This window comes from Nesoenas mayeri (genome assembly GCF_963082525.1).
Source record: "Nesoenas mayeri genome assembly, chromosome: 12".
Lineage (NCBI taxonomy): Eukaryota > Metazoa > Chordata > Aves > Columbiformes > Columbidae > Nesoenas > Nesoenas mayeri.
In genome coordinates, this window is record NC_137547.1 from 14,092,185 (window position 1) to 14,112,142 (window position 19,958).

Here is a 19,958-nt window from a genome sequence, read left to right on the forward strand (position 1 = left end):
GATTAGTTTGTCTAGGGAAATACCTACTGTTATTGAAGGATAGCTAGGGAAAAAATTCTCGTGCAGATGTTAATAAGTTAACTGGTGAACTACCCTCCCCTTGTAATCTTGAGGTCTCTTTTGAGGCTAATTCCAACTTCCAGCCATTGTCTCTTTTCTAGATCAGTGTGTACAAACCTGGAGAGCTGTGAAGGTTTTGTGCAGTGATGCTCATTACCTGTGGTCAGCTCATCATCTTAATTAGACCATACTAAACTATTCCTGTGTATCAGTGACCTTCTTAGCAGTTTTCATTCCTTGGTGTCCAGAACCTGGATCACAAATCACAAAGATCAGAACCAGGTCTCTGTTGAAATAGATGAGAAACATACCTCTCCAGAGAGACTGGTTGTTTTGGTCAATGGAACTATAACTATTGGATCATTCTTTATTCTGAAAATACTAGTTAAGAATCAGCTTTATCGAAGATCATCGCTGAGGAATTTAAATTAAATTGAGTGTCTAGAGAGATCCTTGGCCAGCTGAACCCTGGATGCAAATTACCTGGAGCTGCTCACACAAATGTTAAACAACAGAATGGGAACAGAATGTTGTCCTGTGCCTCAGTGTCTGCCTTAAAAGTACCCAGGATATTTTTGCTTTGGAGAGGAGCCCCCTTTCAGCTGGACATTTTTGCAGCTCTCTCCTTGCAGCAGTCTCTGTTGTTCTTGCTGTGGAGCCCAGGGCCTGAAGGAGGGCAATGGGAGGTGTTCCTGTTCTCTGGCTATTCAGAATTCTCAGCATGCTTTAAACTATCACTTTATCACCTTCCCTGCAGATAATTTCCTCTTTGGAGTCTTTATGTGTTCATAGCTTCTCTTTTTTCACCCTTCCTTGCCTTCTCAGCCAAGTCACGTAAATGTAGGTCTCCCTTGGAATGGTGTTTTCTGCGTTTGGAATGAGTTTGTTTGGAGTTCCCATATGTTTGTCTCGATATTATTACTGTCCCATCCCTGACAGCTCTCTGGTGGCTGCTGCTGCGCTCCTCGTCAGGCTCCATTCAGAGCTTGAAGGCAGTTCTGAGTTCACTGCCAATCTCATCCCTCCTCCACTTGCCTTTCTGTACCTCTGTGCTCTTGCAGAAGGATTTTTCTTCAAAGGAATGTTGCTCTTGGCCACTTACACAGGGCTGTGGTCACACCATTTCTTTCATCTGTCCCTTCAGTTTTACTTTTCCCATTTCAGTGCCTGTTTTCTGTGCTCCACAGACGTTTAACGTGTACTTTTTCTGTACCAGGTGCTTGTCTGCCCTAAGTCCAGGCAGTGGCTAGCTTTTTAGCAGCTGGAATAAGTACTTGGGTGTGAAATACTCATACATTCTTCTCTATCATTTCTGTTTTGTCTTTGCTGTTGCCTCTTGAGTGTGAGTCTGGCTCTGCAGTTAGTCCCAGTCCTGGAGCAAATTATCACCTTGGCTGTAGAGAAATCCTGAAGGACCAAGGCTGTTCCGGGGCTGGCCCTGAGAACCAGGTGTCTGGCTGGTCACTAGTATTGACATTGCTTGCAGGATGTTGTGCTTCAAGGTCTGAAATGCTGCTCCCTCTTGTGTGCTTGGATCTCTCTGAAAGCACGACGGAATTGACTTCTTTGTTTCTCTGTTTCAAGATTTAGACTCACCCATTGCTGCCAAAAGGAAGAGGTCAGGCTTTTCTGTGTGGTCCTCAGTTGTCTCTGCTTGTCTGATCTCAGAGGGGGCAGATTTGAGCTCTCACATCTTCATGAGTCAGAAATAGAGGCAAATAGGCTCTCTATGATCAGGCAGGCTGAGCTAGCTTTAAGAAGGGTCAGGAAAACATGACCAGCATGGAGGGGAGGGTGTGAGAGCTGTTTTGGTTTAAGGTTTCTCTTGAAACCCTCGGCAAGAATATGTTTAATCCTTTCTTTCAGCTCCGAAAGTCCCGGTGCTTTAGTTGTCCCTCAGCAGGAGGTCCTTGTGTGCTGTACCCCTGTGCTGGGTATTGCTTGGAACCTACTTGACCCTCTCTGTTGTAGCCAATTCCTGCTTCTGACACAAGGTGTCAGTGAAGGACTTAGAGCTGCTTTCCTCTGTTTCAGCAGTGTAAGCATAGATCTATTCTTGAGTGGAGTCTGTCTTGGATAACCAAGTTTATGAATCACCCAGATTTCTGCTGTCAAAAGGATGGTGAGCCATCTCCTGCTCCAAAAAGCCACGATAGCTTGTCATAGGTCTGGTACCATCTCTGGAGAATGAAAAGCTGTTGATGCAGTTGGACAGTGGTGCTGCCTTTTAAGAAGCAGAGCTCAGTCTGAGACCGGAATGTAGGTTATCAGCAGGCCAATGTGATAAAGGCGATTGGTAAGGTGAAATCCAGCAGCAAGACATGTCACCTTCTAGCTGGGTAATGAGGCTGTGAAACAACCAGCGGGGAAGCGGCAGAGAGTTGGCTCAAATTTGTTAGTGTGGGCCATTGTTGGGAGAGACTTCCAGACACTGCATGTTTCCACCACCACCTCTCTGTGTGTGTTCCTGTTCTGTCTGTGCAGTTGGCTTGACTGGGGACTTGCACACCATATGGAACCAGTGGTGTGCATGTGGAGGTATGGAATCTGTCTGGTCTTCGGCTTAAGCTCTGTGTGAAACTAGTCTTGTGCCCCCACAGGGGTCTGTCATGTTTTATTTGTGCATCTCAGCCTGCAGTTTAGCAGTCTGCTGTGGATTTGTCCTGTGAAAACTCTTAGGTTTTTGGTCTTCTGTCCCACTACGGCAGCTAGAGGGCACAGAGGTCTGCCTGGATGGTACCCTCACATGTACTAAAGCTCTGTTTCCTGTCAAATGCATCTGTAGCGATACACAGTGAACACTAAACTCTTGATAAAGGGCTGGATGATATGGAATCAACCAAGACTGGACAGGTTGGTTGGTTGGTTTTTGAGTCTTGAAGAGTATTTCCAGGTTTGCTCTGCATAGTCCTTGCTGCCCAGAAAGGAAGTGCTGCTTTCAGTCAGCTCAGGAGTGGATTGATAAAGGCTTGCTGTCCTAAATGCCTCTTCAGTGTAAAGACATCCACTTCTCCCCCACTCTGTCCTCTTCCCTCTTTCTCCATGCAGAGAAGAGGTGATTAAATATATTGGAGTGTACTGAGCCCATGGCTGATCCACTTTGGGTGAAGTCTGTCTGTCTTCCTGTTGTCTCACCACAGGACAGCTGGACACACTGGAGCAATGACCTGGATAAGCAGAGCTGTGGGCTCTTGCCTCCAACAAGTGGGTATTGGGGAGTGCGTCCTGTGTGCATCGGGCTTCCGCTGAGTTCAGTGTGTGCTTTTGCTTTCATGGTCCCAAGGATCTTTTTTCTCCCCTCTTTGCTTTCTGTTGTTACGTACTGAGTGCTCTTCATATCTCCTTTCACTGAGAGAAGAGGGGAAGAGGCTGTGCTACCCTTCTCTCTTCCATTTTATCACTGTGGTGCTGGAATTCGGGCCCCAAAAGGCCGGAGCTGGCTTGTCTTTCAGCTTAGCTGTGTGGGCAGTGTGTCCTCTCTTGTGTAGAGAAGTTGTATTGCTATCAGAGCTACAGACTACCTACAAGAGTGCTTTTGGCACCTTGGTCCATGGTGGAACTCATGGTATTCTCCTGGGTGTGGAGGGAATGGGATGGATCCCTTCCTATGCAGCTCCTTTGCTGTACAACCGAGCAAGGAGAAACCACTTGATGATCCTCAAGTGTGGTCGTGCTTCAATCCATCTTGAATTCTGAGCATGGTTCAGTCCAAACCCTGAACTCGATGGTGTGGAAGCCAAGCCATAATGTGGTAGGGACCTTTTGAAAGCATGAGGATGATGCTCTCTGTCTCCTGACATCTTGGAGCCCGTTGTGGAAAGCTGACCCTTGCTTGCTGGGACTGTGCAGGAGGACTGGCCCTGTCCCCAAGAGCTGTCCCCAGATGAGGCAGGATGTATGGGAAGGGTGAGACCCAAGGAGGGTACAGACCATTCCTGTCCCATGAATGCTGGTGCTCATGCCACAACAGAGCAGTAGTCAGAAGGCTGTCCTGCTGATCTTGGGGCTTTGTCCTGTGTCCTCCAGTGTAACTGCTTGCTGGGGCTGGTTAATCAGCTGTCCTGTTAAAACAAGCTCAAGGAAATCACTATATATTGGAAGAAAGATGGCACTTCCATGGCCTGCTAAATCATGGTGGCAAACAAACACTGTGGTCTCTGGCTTCCTGCAGGGTTCAACAGAGGCTCTTTGCTGTTTGTTCTGGCCTCCTTTACTGGGCAGAGACCTGCTTCATAGCTTCTCTGAGCTAAACTTCAAACAGCAGCTGAGGTCAGTTTCTCAGCACTGGTGCAGCTTCAACCCTTGTTTGGGTCCTGCCCCTCATTAGAAGATGATGGTGTCTGGGTTTCCTGGCAGGTATTTCCACTTGGCAGCCTGTTGGTGCTTTCCTCTTGTTTTTCATCCGCTGTTGACTCCTGCAGTGTGAGACTGTTTTCTGCCTTGTTTCTCTTAGCTTCTGAATGATTTGTTGCCTCTCAAACTAGGTGCTGAGACTGTTCTGTTGGTATATGTACTGGACCTCTCATGTTACAGTTGACTTAGCGTGGTCTGCTGATAGAGAAGAGAAAAAAGGGTATGTAGGGGTGAGGATGCAGGCAGATTAGGAGAGGTTACCTCGCCTTCTGGAAGGATCAGTAAAGAGCTGTCTTTTTGAAGGTCTCCAAAGGAAGCAAGACCTGGCCATCCTGGGTTCAAAACTTTGAGAGGGGTGAGTTTAACCCCAGGAAGGACTGGGCTAGAAACACAGGCTGCTGTTTGGTACAGAGGACATCTCAAATAAATGTGAAGAGCTAGAGGTGAACCACTGGTGAGGAAAAGGGCCAGAGAAGACATTTCTCTGTGTCCAGCTTGATCCAGAGGAATTTGCTGCCTGACAGCAGGAGAGGTGACACGTCACTGTGGTGGTGTGCAGCCACAGAAGGGGTCTTAAATTCTAAGGGGAATGATGTGTCTCTGTGTGCTTCTTGGGTGAGATTTCAGAGAAGCAGCTTCAGGAGTGTCTACGGTGGCTATAAACAGACCAAACGGATGACAACAAACCGGTAATGGCTGCAGCCTTCTGAATGAAGATGTGGGCAATGTAGCTGATCTGCAGACTGCTGTGTAATCCCTCAGCTGCTTTACTGCCTCAGGCCTGGGAGATGCCAAACAGTATTTTAGTTTTTATACATGCAGAGATGGCCCTGGGTGCTTTGGAGTGAGATGTCGGGATTACAGGAGTTAATTGTGTGAAAACATCAGTTCAGCTTGGAAGTTGCAAAAGCTAATTCCATGCCTATGTGTGAGGAGACAAATCCGTCCTTGCCCGGAAGTGCTTGAGCCCTTAAACTTAATTCAAAGCTCTGCAACGTGGTTACAGGAGGATTCTGAGGAAGGAAGAGGTGGAAGGATGAGCTGGTGAGGCCATGGGTCACTGTCTGAGTAGGGCTTAGAGGACAGGCTTTGACTGACAGATGTCTGAAAGACTAAGTAATGGCTTGATTCCTTGTTATGACAAAGCAAACTTGCAGGAGAGGATAGTATTATTGCTGTGGATCTGAAGTCCCTCAAGAAAATGTCACCTGAAATGTTGAGGTGTGGTGTTGGCACAGTGGTGCATTGAATTAAGTTTTGGTTGTTTGTGCCTCGTGTACAGCCAGCTGCATCCAAACCAGAGGGCCTGATCCGAGAGCTGAAAGGAGGTGGCTGTAAGTACATGTCGTGATAATCTTGAGCACTACCCTACTCGAATGCTTAGCAGCAAAGGCTGTCGTTCTGAGAAGCTGTCATGTTCTTGCACAAGGCAGCTTTCTGGGAACTGTGACCTGGCCATAATTTACCAGCTTTTGTGGGGGAGGAGGGAGAGCAAAAGCATTGTGGTAATTCAAGCCCTCCCTTGCCAAATGCTGGCTCAGTGAGCTTATTAAAGTGCATGAACCGCTTGGAAAAAATGCCGAAACAGGCAAACGTATCTCTCAAAAGCAATGGGTTGAAGCTGCGTGCTGCTGTTAGTCAGCATCTGGAGGAACTCGCCGGGAGTGGCTGGGCTGTAGGTGTAGATCTCTCCCTTTCAGCAGGCAGCTGGGGAAGAGGCATGACAGAAGACTCGCAGCCAGCATCTCGTCGACATGCAGCGTGTGGGTTCTCTGGCAGCCGCCCCTGCCGAGGTGCTGCTGTTGCTCCCAGAGGCCAACTCCAGCTGTGTCTGAACTTGCGTTAGGAAATAGGAACTTCAGCGTTTGGAGAGTCTGAGGCTTGTTCGGCAGTGGGTCCACTTGGTAGTCACAGTGCTACTGGGACAGCTCTTCTGGCAGGGGATTTGTGAAACCACGGGATTAGTCCATCTTATTAAAAACTTGCAAACCCCCTTGGATAAGGCTCAGTGACCGGCCCAGCAGCTGGAGGAGGACAGGCTCACATAAGGCGCTGGTGCACCCTGAGATGCGTTGAGTCAGGCTTTATAAATCCAGTCCAATTTTTTGAAAATATGTTCTGTCTGCTTGGATTCTAAGAGATTCTAAAGAGTTTAGTTTCTGCAGGTTGTGGCTGGCCTTCCCCGTAAAAATCAATTCCAAGTGTTATATAAACGTGGCCCTTATTCCAGTTGCAACATAATGATGTGCTGGCTCTTGTGCTGTGGAGTGTGGGAGCAACCCCCTCATCGAGCAGGACAAAATGCTCTGGCCAAGCAGCCCATGGGAGCTTGCTTGGAGCTGTTGAGGGAGAAGCTGCAAGACACAGCATGGAGTTCTTCGCTCTCTGGTCTGAACATGATGCAGCTCTGACCTCCTGGCAGTGGATGGTACAGCAAACTCTACTTTTTTTGTTGCTGGGTCTCTAACATCAAGTAACCTGATAGTGAGGTCACTTCTTGCAGCCTCAAAAGTAAGACCAGAGTTGCAGGTCACCACACCAAAAGGAACTGATGGTTTTGGTGTAGCAGAGTTGGAGTTGAGGAAACAAGCTGAAAGCTTTGGAAGTTTCCCTCCTGAAGCAAGATATGGTAAGATATGCACTAGCTGCTTCCTCTCCAAGGTCCTGTATAGCTGCAAAACAACATCACATGCATTTTTGGGCAGCTTTAGTTTACATTAGAGCTCTGCATAATTATGGAGAACTGAAAGCAGGAGGTACATTAATGTATCTACTACAGTCCCCTCTGCCTTCCCTTGCAGCCTGATTTTATGGGTGCAATACTCTTACCAGGATCCTTTCTCTCATATTTGTTGAGAAACTGTTGAATTTCACTCCATGCTTTTTGCAGCGTTTGCTTAAAGCAAACTGATCATGCCCTGATCTGACAGTGGAACTTAATTTCAACTCGGACTCAAAGCTCATCATCCAAAAGCTTTCAGAAAAGGAACTGAAACTCATTAAGATGTAATTCCGGTAGATTTCCTCTCTGTAACTGTATCTTAGCTGTCAAAAATCAAGTAATTGCAAAATAGATGGGTGAGAACTCTTCACATGCAGGGTGCTGCCCATGAGCTGGGTTTTTTGCAGGGTTTGGGAAGCATTACTGTCAATAAGAATCCTGTGCGGGCTGCATGGAGGTGAGGAGCATTCTGAGTTTCGGCATGATCCAGTGTTTAATGTTGTGACAAGGGTCATATTGAAAACTCCATTGTCCTGAGTTATCTGGACCATGTCTTCCCACCTCAAAAACATGGTAGAACAAACCACAGCTGTTCAGCTGCAGCATAGTCTGAGAAGCAGAGATCTAGGTTAAGTTTCTGCCTTGCTTCAGTCATGATGCACATTGTTGGGTAAGTAGCTTTCTTCATTGCATCCAGAATTCCTTAGTAAAAGTAAGAGTACCACTAAAATCTGGGTCCTTGCTCTGACCTCGGTGCTGTGGATGCTCGTGCCATAATGCTGAGGACTCGCACAGTTCAGTGGAAGGGAAAGGCCGCCTCAGTACTCCTGCTTCAAAGAAACCAGGGAGAAATGTCTTTTTGTTTTCTCTGGACAGTGTGTTCACATCTGGTTTGACTAAACTCTTCCAGCTACTCTCCTTTCCCCATAAAGGTCTTGAATCCCTGGGAGGGTGTTTGCCGAACTGACCCTGTGAGGTGAAGCTGGAGGAAGATGAACATTATGTACCAGAGCAAGTAGTAGAGCTTTGAGGAGTAGGCTTATATGACGTTCCTCAGTTCTGGATTCAGTTTTTCCATAGAGACGTTTAAATGCTTTTGGCTCAAATAGGGCTTTTATCTTGACAGAGCTCAGCATGTTGTGGTTGCTTGTTGGCCAGGACTGCAGCTTGGTTGGGCACCTGACCTGCAGCAAGGGTAACGGAAGAAACGAAAGCTTCTTCTACTTGGAACTGGGAGAGGGAAAGGCTTCTGAGCATGGTCCTCCATCCTGGGCAGTGGTTGCTTACCATACGAGATGGATTTAAATGGCCTTCATCTTTACCAGCCCCTCTCTGCCTCTTGATGCCTGACTTCTCTTTATTAGTGCAATTATCTGGAGTGACTTGATAATGTAATAACTAGCTGCTTTATAATGTCAAGGTTGCTGTTTGTGTCTCTGACTTTGAAAGTTTTTCAGATCCCTCCACATCACTAGTATCTGAGGAAACTTGCTTGTGGGTGCAGATAGGTTCTCGGTCGTGATTGCTTCAGAGAAGCCTTCAACCAGGACCATTTAGGCTAGAAGAAATGCTTAATAAGTGTGTGGTTTTGTTTTGTTGTGTGGGTTTTTGTGTGTGTGTGTTTGTTTTTGTTTTCTAGACTTCTAGCAAATACTTCCTAGAAAATCAGTAGCTTTCTGCCTTGATCAAGCATAGTGGACAGGAGACACAGGTGTGTGCTCGGTTATACAGATAGTGTCACAGTTCACTCTTTAAGATGGGGCAACGCTGGTATGTTGAAACACTGAGCTTTTGCTGCATTTGGATTGTCTGTGATAAAACCAAGCACAAATGTTAAGTGGATGACTTACCACATGGGTTTTGTCTAGGTGATCTTTTGGAGAAGAGAATACCTAGAGAAGTGCTGAGGAACAGCTTTCTTGGGTATGCTCAAAAAAAAAATCCCAACCTCAACACAAACCTTGTAGAATGGAATTATTCTTTCCTTTTTCAGACTTGAAACTGCACCTCCAGAGCACAGATTATGGGAACTTCCTGGCTAATGAAGCCTCCCCACTCACCGTCTCTGTCATAGATGACAAGCTGAAGGAGAAGATGGTGGTGGAGTTTCGTCACATGAGGAACCATGCATATGAGCCCCTAGCAAGTTTTCTGGACTTCATCACGTGAGTACCAGCTGTTCAAGAGCAGCATTTGAAATGCTGATGTTTTTCCAGACTTGAGGGCTCTCTGAGCTGCTTTTGACGTTCAGCCCTGGAGCTGTGATGTTCTGTGCAGCTTCTTGAATGAAACGGTTTTGGTTGTATATAGAGATCTCAAACCAGCAGCACAGTATCAATACCCTGTTTTCCCAAAAATAAGACAGCGTCTTATATTAACTTTTGCTCCAAAAGATTTTACTTTTTTACCTGTGTAGCTGCCTGGACACTACTTAAATTGTCTTTTTTAAATGAACTGTAACCAGGGCTTATTTTTGGAGTGGGACTTGTGTTTCAAGCATACTCAAAAATCCTGAAAAATCATACTAGGGCTTATTTTCAGGGTACGTCTTACTTTCAGGGAAACAGGGTAGGTTGTTAAAGGCTTCTGCTCCCAGGATGTGTGTGCTTCCTTGCTGCATAGTTGCCTTCCACTGCAGAACTGTTTCAGTCTCTAATAGAGCTGTCACTTTCCCTTGTCCCTTGTGTTAAATGTTCCTGGGATTTTCATAACGTGATCCTGCTGCAAAACATACACGTGCTATGCATGTGCATGACAGCAGTTGCCTGACCCACTGAAGTTGATCAGCCTTTGTCAGGGTGGCTGTGATCCTGCTGTCCCACTCCAGGGGCTGTAGGCCTTCCTCCAGCCCCAAAGCAGATGGGTTCAGGGAGTTAAACTGGACAAAAATTGAACAACTTTTCTCTTTTGGGGTTAATCTTTGGCTGATTTATTTCTCAAGCAGTTCAGTGGGATCCAGCAAACACCAGAACTAGGGCAAGGGAGGGCCGGGAATGTGCAGCAGGGAAAGACAGGGCTGCAGCAGCCTCAGCACATCTCTGTCAGGGCATGAAAAGACATGGGGTGGATGCACTTCCATGGCAGGTTCAGCTGATGTTGAAAGCTTGGAATAGTGCAGTGTTCTCACAAGTATCTTCTCCGAGCGGTTTTGCACAACCCTCTGCTTCCCTGTGCTCTTGTTTTAATCAGTCATAACATGAACTTCCTAGCCTTGGTGGGATGCCAGTTGTGCTAGTTTGCATCTGAAACATGGAAGTAAAATTGTCTTTTTTCCTGTGTGTTCCTGTAAGCTGTGGTTTGGCTTGCAAGCTGTATAGCCAGTGGCCTTCTCTAACTAGTAAGGAGATATGGATGGACAAAAGTGAATTTCTTGTTCAACAGAACATGACTTTAACTTGCATCTCTGAGAAGATGATCTACTGACATTGTGAAACTTCCGATGCACATCCCAAATAGTTGGAGTGGAGAGCAGCTTTGTTCAGAGGCTGACAGCGAGTACTTGTGCCATTAGCCTTGATCTTACCCAGGCTTGTGTGTGGGCAGTGTCATTAGAGATGTTTGGCCAAAGGATATTGGCAGTGCTGGGGATGGTGTTGTGCCTGTGCACACAAGAGGTTCTATGTCATCCTGCTTGCCCTGGGTGACGCTGGGACAAGCCTGTGCCACTTTGTCTTCCACTCTGGCTGGACACACAGTCATAATGGGGTGATTTATCTTTGCCTTTTCAACATAACTATTTCCCACTCCTTTATTTTAGGGTAGTTAATGAAACTTGAGGAGGAAATGGTAAAGACAGTTCAGGGCAAGTGAGGTACCAGGTGATCAGAAGAAGAAATTGTACTCGACCAAATGTGTCCATATGCTAAAACTATACAGGCTGAACTGAAATAGAAAATGGTAGAAAGATATGGAAAGTTTTTGCAGGGCTGCCTCCTGCAGGAGGAAAGCTTAAGTTCACTGGGACTCTCTTGGGAGGCGCATTGGATTGTAAACAGAGATTTTTCAAAATTGAGTGGAATTGCAGGAGGTGTGTCTGGCTTAAAATGGAAAGAAATGTTTTGTAGCAGGTCCACTTCAGCTCTGAAATTCACTACTACCTTTGTGTAAGTACTTACATTTTTTGCCTTATTCTAAATGTTGGATAACCTTGCACAAGACAGGCCCATTGAGGCTGGATAAACACTTGGGTACCGTCTCACCAAGAGTGGCCAAGGTGTAGATGGCTGGTGCCAGGTGGTGGATCAAGCATTTAAAAAACAGTGAGGTTTGCTTCTTCATGAATGTCCCGCTGGACCTCTGGGCTGGTTTTGAGTTGATTGACAGGTGACTGTTGTGCTTGTTCTTGGAGGCTGCTCAGATCTTGACGCAGGGTACGTTGCTGAGAAGATGTGGGGAGCTGTCTGATCTCAGGAGAAGACATAGTCTTTGTCCCCTCTGACTACTCCAGAGGCAACCTGCCTAAGCTGTGCCATTCGTCCCCATATGGGACCATGCTATGTCATTTCTCTTGTCTTTTTAAGTGGCCCATGAACTAGGTGAGGACACTGGAAGGAGAAGCAGCAATAGGGATGGTGCTGGGGCTCTGGAACCCTAGGAGGATGTCTGTGCTGGTGAGCTCTCCTTGCCCAGCTCCGAGGAGACGAGGCAGCACTGGCCATGACTTGCCGGAAGGTGGCACTCCCGTCCTATGGCTGCCTGTCCCCAGGTGTGTGCTGTCCCAAGAAAGGTCACCTGTGGAGGTGAGCAAGAGTTAACTTTTCTCCTGAGCTTAGGGGAAAGGACAGTGTTTAAAAGCACATGAAAAAGAAATATTTAAGAATGCAGCTAGGCAGCAACTCCAAAGCAAGGTCTTAATTCCCCACGTCTCTTGCTGCCACTGAGTTTGGTGGTATTGGGGTTTTTTTTGGTATGGATTTCTTTTTATTGAAGTCCTGTTGTGCTCCTCTCCTGGCACCACACTGACTCTTTCCTGGCTCCGATCCTCTCCAGGAACTCTTCTGTGGCAAGTGTTGTGGTGTTAGTACCAAAATATTGAGGAAGTTGGCCGATTTCCCTTTTGTTTTTTTCAAGTGGTGGCTATAGATGGCGGCCTCTGCCACTGTGTGTTGTGGCGAGGAAAAGCTCAACTTGTTGAGCCTGTGACGGTCTCTATAAAACACCTGCTAGCCCTGAGTCTTGCTGGGAGATTGCTGGTACTTCCCTGTGTTTTTTAGCCGATCGTAGAGGTTTCTGACCGATAGGCACAAATTGGCTGTTAAGATCTCTGCTCCAACACAAACAATTCACTGCTTGGCTGAGGGAATGCAGCGATGTTCTGTAGGGCAGTGACAAACAGGTATTAAGTGTACTTGAAACGGCAAAACCCACTTCCTGAATTCAACAAGCACATATTGACTTGTGGGATGGAAGTGAGTTTTGGGTTTTTCTCAGTGATGTGCTGCCCTGCCTTTCTGTAAAGGTTTTGTTCTTTCTGTTAGCTGACGTGGTGCCATGTCCTGTTTCTTCCAGCGTTGCTGTATATGGTTTAGATAGGATCATTTATTGTGGTGTTGCTCCTGACTCTAGCCTGCTGTAGTCTGATCAGATTTTCAGTTTGTGTTTTTTTAGGGGGGTTGGAAAGGTGTTTCTGTGTTGTGTGGGTTTCTTGGTTTTGTGTTTTCCCTTGCTTCAGCACAGTCTCTTCCCTGCTCTGGGGAGTCTGGTTTCACAGCAGCCTGAGGTGAGGGCTCTGTCAGCTGTTGTGCCCCCTGAGCCCTTGCAACAAGCTGGTGGGCAGAGAAGGATTCAAGCTTGTGCTCAGGTGTGGGAGCTGCTGGTACCTGCAGAAACCGAGGTCGCTGTGGGAGGGAGGTCTGAGGGGCAGCTGGGTCTAAATAAGTTTTCCAGACCTGCGATCAAGCCCATCCTCAGAGGACAGACTAGGTCATCTTTTGTCTTTACCTTACCTGTCTGCTAGGCTGGGAGCGGGTTCTTTGTTGCCCTGAGGATGCAGCTGGGAACTTGGCTTTTGGTATGTTTTTGTGGTCACAAGACATGTTTTTGATGAGACTGCATGTACCTTTTCCCCTTGCACATGACTTTTCTTAGCTGGCACTTCCCTCTATTACCTTCTCCCTGACCCAGTCCTGCTCAACCTCTCCCCTGCACTGGATAGATCTAGTTTCTGCTGCACAACTTTTGAGTTCAAACTTCATCTTGCAGCAGTGATTTTCCTGGAGCCAAGTTGTTTCAATTGCTACTTGAGCTGAAGAGCAACAATCCTCTTCTCTGGAGTAGGAAGTTGCCTGTCTTTATTCTAAATATACTGGAGTGTGCGTCCTGGCATAACTGCAGAGGTTACAAAATAAACTACATGCTTTTGAAGTCTTTTCTAGTGGAAGAAAAAACTCCAAAGGCTATATGTTACAGACACTTGCGTTTACTTGGGCAAATCCAACATTATGAAGGGTGTTTCCTAATGCTGCTTTAGTTAAAAAGTACGTTATACTCTCTTTGATCAGTTTTTGACTCCTTGGCAGCGATGGGACTGGGAAGCAAAAATTACCGTAGCAGCTGGGGATCCTGCAATAAAAGGTTTATGAGCCTTTTCTGGCAGAGAAGCACAGGTTTCTGACAAACAGCTTCCCTGTTTGCAGGGAGTGCAAAGTTGAACTGATAAGCCAAGTTCTTGGAGGGATTATGCAATACTCAAAATAAGAGGGCATGTAACTAATGGTCTGGAAATGATGACAGACTTGTGTCCTCTGGATGGTGGCATCGGAACTGCACCTGTTCTCCTCTGTACCCAAAGGATACAGATCTCAGTGGAGTTTCCCAGAACCAGTGTCTGTGCAAATAGATGGGGTTTGCATGCCTAAGTGGTGGCCATGGAAGTCATCTTTCAAAACGGTGTGATTTGGGCTGTCCTCATTGGAAATGGACTCTTTCAAAGGCAAATTTCACTGTATATTATGTTGAGGACATGCTTCTTTTTCCGCAAACCTCTAGTGCCTGGAGAATGCTTCATTTGGTCAGTGAATTTGAACTGGAACAGGATGTCCTTCTTCCCACTGACCAGTGCTGTTCTTCGCTTGGAAGGTGTTAGCGTGGTCCCTAGAAAGCACAGTAACGATGTGAAAAGCTAGCAAAATGTTCTTGATGGCAGTAAAGATGCAACAAAATGCTACTGATGAGCTGCAGCTGTAGGCTCATGTTTCACTAAGATAGATAAATCTTTAATGAAACTCTGCAGGCCCAAAAAGGGGCTCTGGCATGCAAACTGTGGGTGATCAGGTGAGAACACATTGCCCCTGGATAACATCCTTATCCAAGCTGATGCTGTTTCATCCAGAGGCAATGTGTGGACTTGGCACACACTGAGTGCTGCAGCTCTCAGGAACAGTCCTTCTGCTTCCCTTGTGTTCTTTCTCACAATCTTCCCCTTCACAGACTGAACAGTGTGTCTGTTAGAGTCATAAAACAGGGAGGGAAAGAGTATGTTAAGAGGTTATCAGTGCTTCTCTGATCAGTTTATGTGTGGTTGCAACTTTTCCAGAGGTAACCATGTGCAGTGCCTTCAGTTGGATGAACGTTCACTGAATGCTTATGTCCCCATGTAACATGCTTCACTCCTTGAATGAAACTGTTCTCAAGGTTTTCTGGTGCTGGACCTTAGCAGCCTTCATTTTACCTTTCAGTCTGTTTGCCTCACCCAGTGCTCTAGGCTGGCAAGTTCAGCCCAGAGAAGGCCTGGAGGCCAAGGGTCCTGCTTCTGAAGACTTTTTGAGGGCATCTGGGATCCTAGTCCCCTTTTCCAGATTCTGTGTGGTAGTTTAAAGTCCAGTAAATAATTCTATAGAACTTTGCGTAAATATTGCAAAGTACTTCAGTATTTACAGGCCAAACAAATTCTTGTGTCTACCCCACATGGTTTACTGCACATCATGTTGGGATGATGATTTTTCTTGCCTTCTGCTGGCAGCAGGTCTGTATGCACAGTGATGTTTTGCATGTTATCTCAGCCCAGACCACACATTCACTGAGAACTGAGGAAGAGTGTTTAGGCCATAAAACTCAAAGCTTTCTTAGCTTTCAGCAGTTTTGGGGCCAATGTCAGTTTGCACAGTGCAGCGTTTTTTCTTCTTTTATATCCTTGGAATGTTTGGGGTTTTTAGTGCTTTACATGTAAAGAAGGTAAGAAAACAGTATATGAGGTTGCAGCTGGTGTATGTAAAAGCAGCATGATTAGATGTTTCCGGTCAATATTTAAAATGTAATTAGTGCTGAAGTCTGTTCAGCACGGCACAGAGTGCCAGGACTGGGCCTTGCATACCAGACTAGTGTTTCTCAAGCTTTGAGGTCAATCTTTGAGGCATCAGATTTAAGCAACCAGAGACTCTTGCATGATACTGCAAGGTGTTAAGAGCATTCCCTTGGTGCTTCAAGGGGTTTGTTTACATCTGGAACACAGTGTCATATTCATAAAGCCTCAAAATGAAAAGTACTTCATCTAGCTTTTTTTTCTCATTAGCCTTTAACACAGCTGACACTGTATGACTGCTTATATATTACAGGATGATACCACTGGAAAACTGAGGTCAGTGTCCCAGGAGACCTAGGCTCACTAGAAGATGGTAAAAATCATGTGGACATGCAGCTAAATATAGATTAATGCTGAGAACATGCCTGGATTTGAAAGGCTGCCACAGCCTCTGTCGTACTGTGAAGTTGTAACTCTTTGCTGTGAATTGGTCTTGTTGATCTAAGTTTAGCAGGGCACCCACTTATTGGCTGGGGTGCCTTTGGTTTGTGGTGGCAACCATTAAATTCTCAGCTTTTTCTTTGGCAGGTTCACGAACCTACCACTTAGGTGTGGTTTTTCTTGGTGTGACTCTAGGAAAGAGTGTGCAAAGACAGGAAGAGATCAGCATGCTTTGAGCAGAGGCCATCACATGCTGCATCTGCTCTTGCTCTTCCCTGGACTGCCAGAGCTACAGCTGCAGACAAGGGGTGAAACTGCTCCTGGCCAGGAGCTGTTGGTCTGACTTGTTCTAGTCTGAGCTGAAAAACTCATCTGAGGATTTGACTCAGTTCATCTACTATTACTTGAACAAGCCTCAGTGAGGCACTGGGATCTTCTGGGTGTGCAACATCCCTCTGCTTTCTGGTTCAGGACAGCTGTACAGTTATTTACTAATTATCGTAAAACAACACTCCAGATACAAGCATCTCAGCTGTTGGTGCTAATCTTAGTGTTGACTGCTGCTCTTTTGGGCTTTGAAGTCTGCACATTGCTTTCCCCCATGACTGCTTACATTCAGAGCTTCAGTGGGGTGTGAGAAGTGGCTCTGCATACCAGCACCTTTGCTCAGGTCTCGAACCCAGTGGGATGTAGAGATGGGACTGTGTACTTATGCACAACCCCAAGGAAGCAGCGGTTCAACCAGCCACAAACTTTTTCCTTAGGTTACTTCCCTGCCAGCTCCTGAATACGTGAGCTGGATGGGCTGCAAGAAAGAAGCACTAGATGCTGAAGTGACTATAGTCAAAACTTCATCATAATTTAAAGTTGTCTCTAGAATTCATATTGAGTTCAGAGCACTGCTCTAATCCTGCTGGAGATTTCCGTTTTTCATCCCAAAATAAACAAATGCTTCTACAGTAATCTGAGTAACCCCAATGCAATCACATAGTGACTTCTGCCTTGCTAGCATTAGTCTGCATTAAAAGTCTAATGCTGGTTTTGGAAAGCATTAAAGTTGCCTGAGCAATGCAATACCTTAACCCATCCTGGCAAAACCCCCGAGCTGCAGCCTGGCTCTTCCCTGCCGTGCACTTCTGCATCAGCCTGCTGCGCTCTGCCACGGACACTGAGGGCTGTCCTTGTGACCCCTTGCAGGGCAGAGCAGCTGTTAAGTTACAGTTTGGCAAGGTTTTCAGAGAATCCCTGAGAAACACAGGTCATGCAATGTTCTGTCGTTAGTCATGCTTTGTGACCGCTTGCAGTATTGTTTACGGTTTCTTTAGTATCCTGGAGCAGAAAGCAATAAAAAAGCCAATTTATCTGCTATATGACAATGACTCTTTATGATCAGATTAGATTAGCAAGTGGGGGATGGAGAAGCCCTAACTGTCTTGGAGTCACTGCCATGCAGGGCTATGCCTGAGTGCCTTCAGGTCAAGTTGTAAATGCCTCATGTGGTGAGCTTTCATGCATTTTACCTGCTCCCCTGCTAAAAAAACCTTTTCCAATATTCAGCAAGCCATTGCAATCTTTCTTGCATGTCTCACTTATCTGTAACTGCACTTAAGTAACTACAAAAGGAGGAAGGCATTCTTGTCAAAGTGTCTGTATGTGGCTTTTGCATGTATGCTCTCCTTGATTCTGCTGGATACCAATCCGTGCTTGGCTATCCCAGAACTTTACTTCTGGAGTCTGGCTCTCCTCTGTTTTCTCTGAGAGGTCTCTGCTGTGCCTGCTTGAGACTGTACCTCACAAAAGCAGCAGTGGGAATGATCTCTCTGACCTGTTGCTGCTGGAAAGAATGTTTCCCCACACACGCACACCTTTTGGTGTATCATAGCCTGGCTTTGTTCTTTTTATGTGTTGCCCAGTGCATATTGTGCTGAAGTGGGTGTTGCAGGGGTGAAGATCCTGTTCCTGGTTGTCTCAGACTTCAGAAAGGTGTAAGCCAACATCTGTCCCCTGCTGTGGATGATATTTCTATGCTTGCTGACTCTGTAATAAGAAATTCTACTCTTCTGTGAGACATTACTGATACTTCTCAGTATCGACTGAAATTGTATTTCTGTGAATGTAAATTTCTGGAATACACCACACTTCAGTTCAGCAGGTGATGGGAAGAGTGAGGCAGGGCATAACTGTGTATGTGAGACTCGGGCTGAACATCCACACTGTTTGTGTCCGTCTCCCTGTGTGGACAGACAGGAGCTCATTGCAGGAGTGTGAAATACATTCTTGCTTGAGAGAGTTTTGCTCCGGTCTTTGTGGAGATGAGGTTGGGAGCTTGAGATAAGGTGCCATTTCACCACGTAATTAAAGCCCTACCACCTCATGTCACTGGCTGTAGTTAATGTAGAGCCTCCATGTAGTGCTTTCTCCTCTGAACTCCTCCTGAGTGCTCCCAGCGAGCTGGTGCAGAGGTTCATCCTCACCAAGGAGCTTCTTGATCCTTCTACCTGTCTCCAGTCTTCCACCAGACCATCCTACATCCTAATCTCTTTTCTGTGCCAAGGAGGCTCCAAGTAAGACTTAGTGGTGTTGCAAGTGGCCAACTATTCCTGTTTTCCAACATGTTCCGTAGTCTGGTCCTCTTGTTAGCTGCACTGAGGGCTCATGAAGGTTAAAATGCTCTTGGAATGGTCTGAACATGCATTAACCATGAAAGCTGAAGTATTTGAAGCTGGTCAGAACCTAATAGGAGGTGAAGAAGATGATGACAAAAGCTATTCTATTAAACAAGTAGTTGGAAGTTTCTAGGAAAACTGCTGCCATTGTAATAAATTGAATTTTTTGAGCCTGGGAAGAAATGCCAATGTATCCAGGACCTCTGCTATGGTCTTACTACAGCTGTGCTAATGGAGGCAGATGTGTTCTTGCTGGGACCTGGCACAGGAAGGCAAGTGTTGCCCCTTCCACAGATGAGAAGCTTTTCCAGCTGCCCTGGCACTAGAAGACTTTCCTTGTAGTCATGATTGACTGAGCTGTGGCTGGTTTTACTGTGATGAAGCAGGGATTGAGTGTAAGTGTGCTCTGGGCTTGCTTGAAGGAAATGGGAGCTCTCAGGAAGGATTAGGAACTAATGCTGGTGTCTGCCTGGCCTTGGCAGGCACAAGAAAACCTTTGTCCTGCTGCAGCTCTCTTGTTATTGTAAAGGTTTGAAATGCTGTCACAGTGGAAATGTGAATGAGAAATTTCCCTTCTGTCTTGCGCATGGTAACTCCTCCTGTAGGGATGAATCCTTCTCTGACAGCAAAATTTAAGTAGTCTTGATAGGTAAAATACTCTTTCAAAAGATAAGTAAAATATTCTTTCGAGAAGGCCCCTTTAGAGGCCTTGGCATTTGATCTGTCGACTCTGCATTTCCCCAGACTTCCCTGAAGGATGAGGAAGCAAGGAAGTTAAGGGGTATAAATGAAATGGGGAGAGCCATGCTCTGCACTCTGGCAGTGGAAGCCATCTGGCTTGTCTTTCCTCAGACCATTGGTCTGAAAGCAGGGGCTTCTCACAAGAAGGCTGGACTTGGGCTGCTCTCCCCAAACCTGGCTGTGGCTTTCCTGCTGAGCTGGACAGGGTGTGCATGGATGAGCTCAGTGTGGCTCCAGCAAGCCAGGAGCTAAGCTACTCTGAAGACCTGCGAACAGAAAGGGCTCCAGGCACTTTCCCTCATTTCCTTTTGTGTGGTTGACTTTGGCTAGACTCCTTCCAGGTTGCAAATACCTTGCAGAGAGCAAGATCTGTGGCAAGCTGGGACTAGGAAAGAGATATGCTATGTGCAATAACTGTATTTCCTTGCTTTTTCTTTCACTGTAGACTAGGTTGAAGAATCAAATTTGGTCTGTTGTTGACTTTGTTTGGTGAGAGTGTTCCTACATGTGGTCTTTCCTGAAAGCTTGTGTGTTGCACTAAGCAAACTTCTGAGTTTGAGGGCAGGTGGTGGAGCTGGGCAGTGATCCGCTGTATCCCAGGTCTGACACACCTCATGGTAATGCATCTGTGTGAGGGTGCAGATGCTTGTATTTACCAGGAACCAGGTGCTTACTGCAGGGGACTTACCCTCCGTTCTCATAAACAGGCTCTTCTTGCTGTCCTGGAGATTGCAAT

The 19,958-nt window shown here is 46.3% G+C and overlaps 1 protein-coding gene across 1 annotated transcript in view; it reads left to right on the top strand.

Annotated features, from left to right (window-relative positions):
• ATP6V0D1 (ATPase H+ transporting V0 subunit d1) overlaps positions 1-19,958 on the top strand; it is a 33,819-nt gene that overhangs the window by 652 nt on the left and 13,209 nt on the right. The window contains exon 2 of the mRNA XM_080351993.1: positions 9,129-9,300. Coding sequence (XP_080208119.1) covers positions 9,129-9,300 — 172 coding nt within the window. The remainder of the gene's footprint in view (positions 1-9,128; positions 9,301-19,958) is intronic.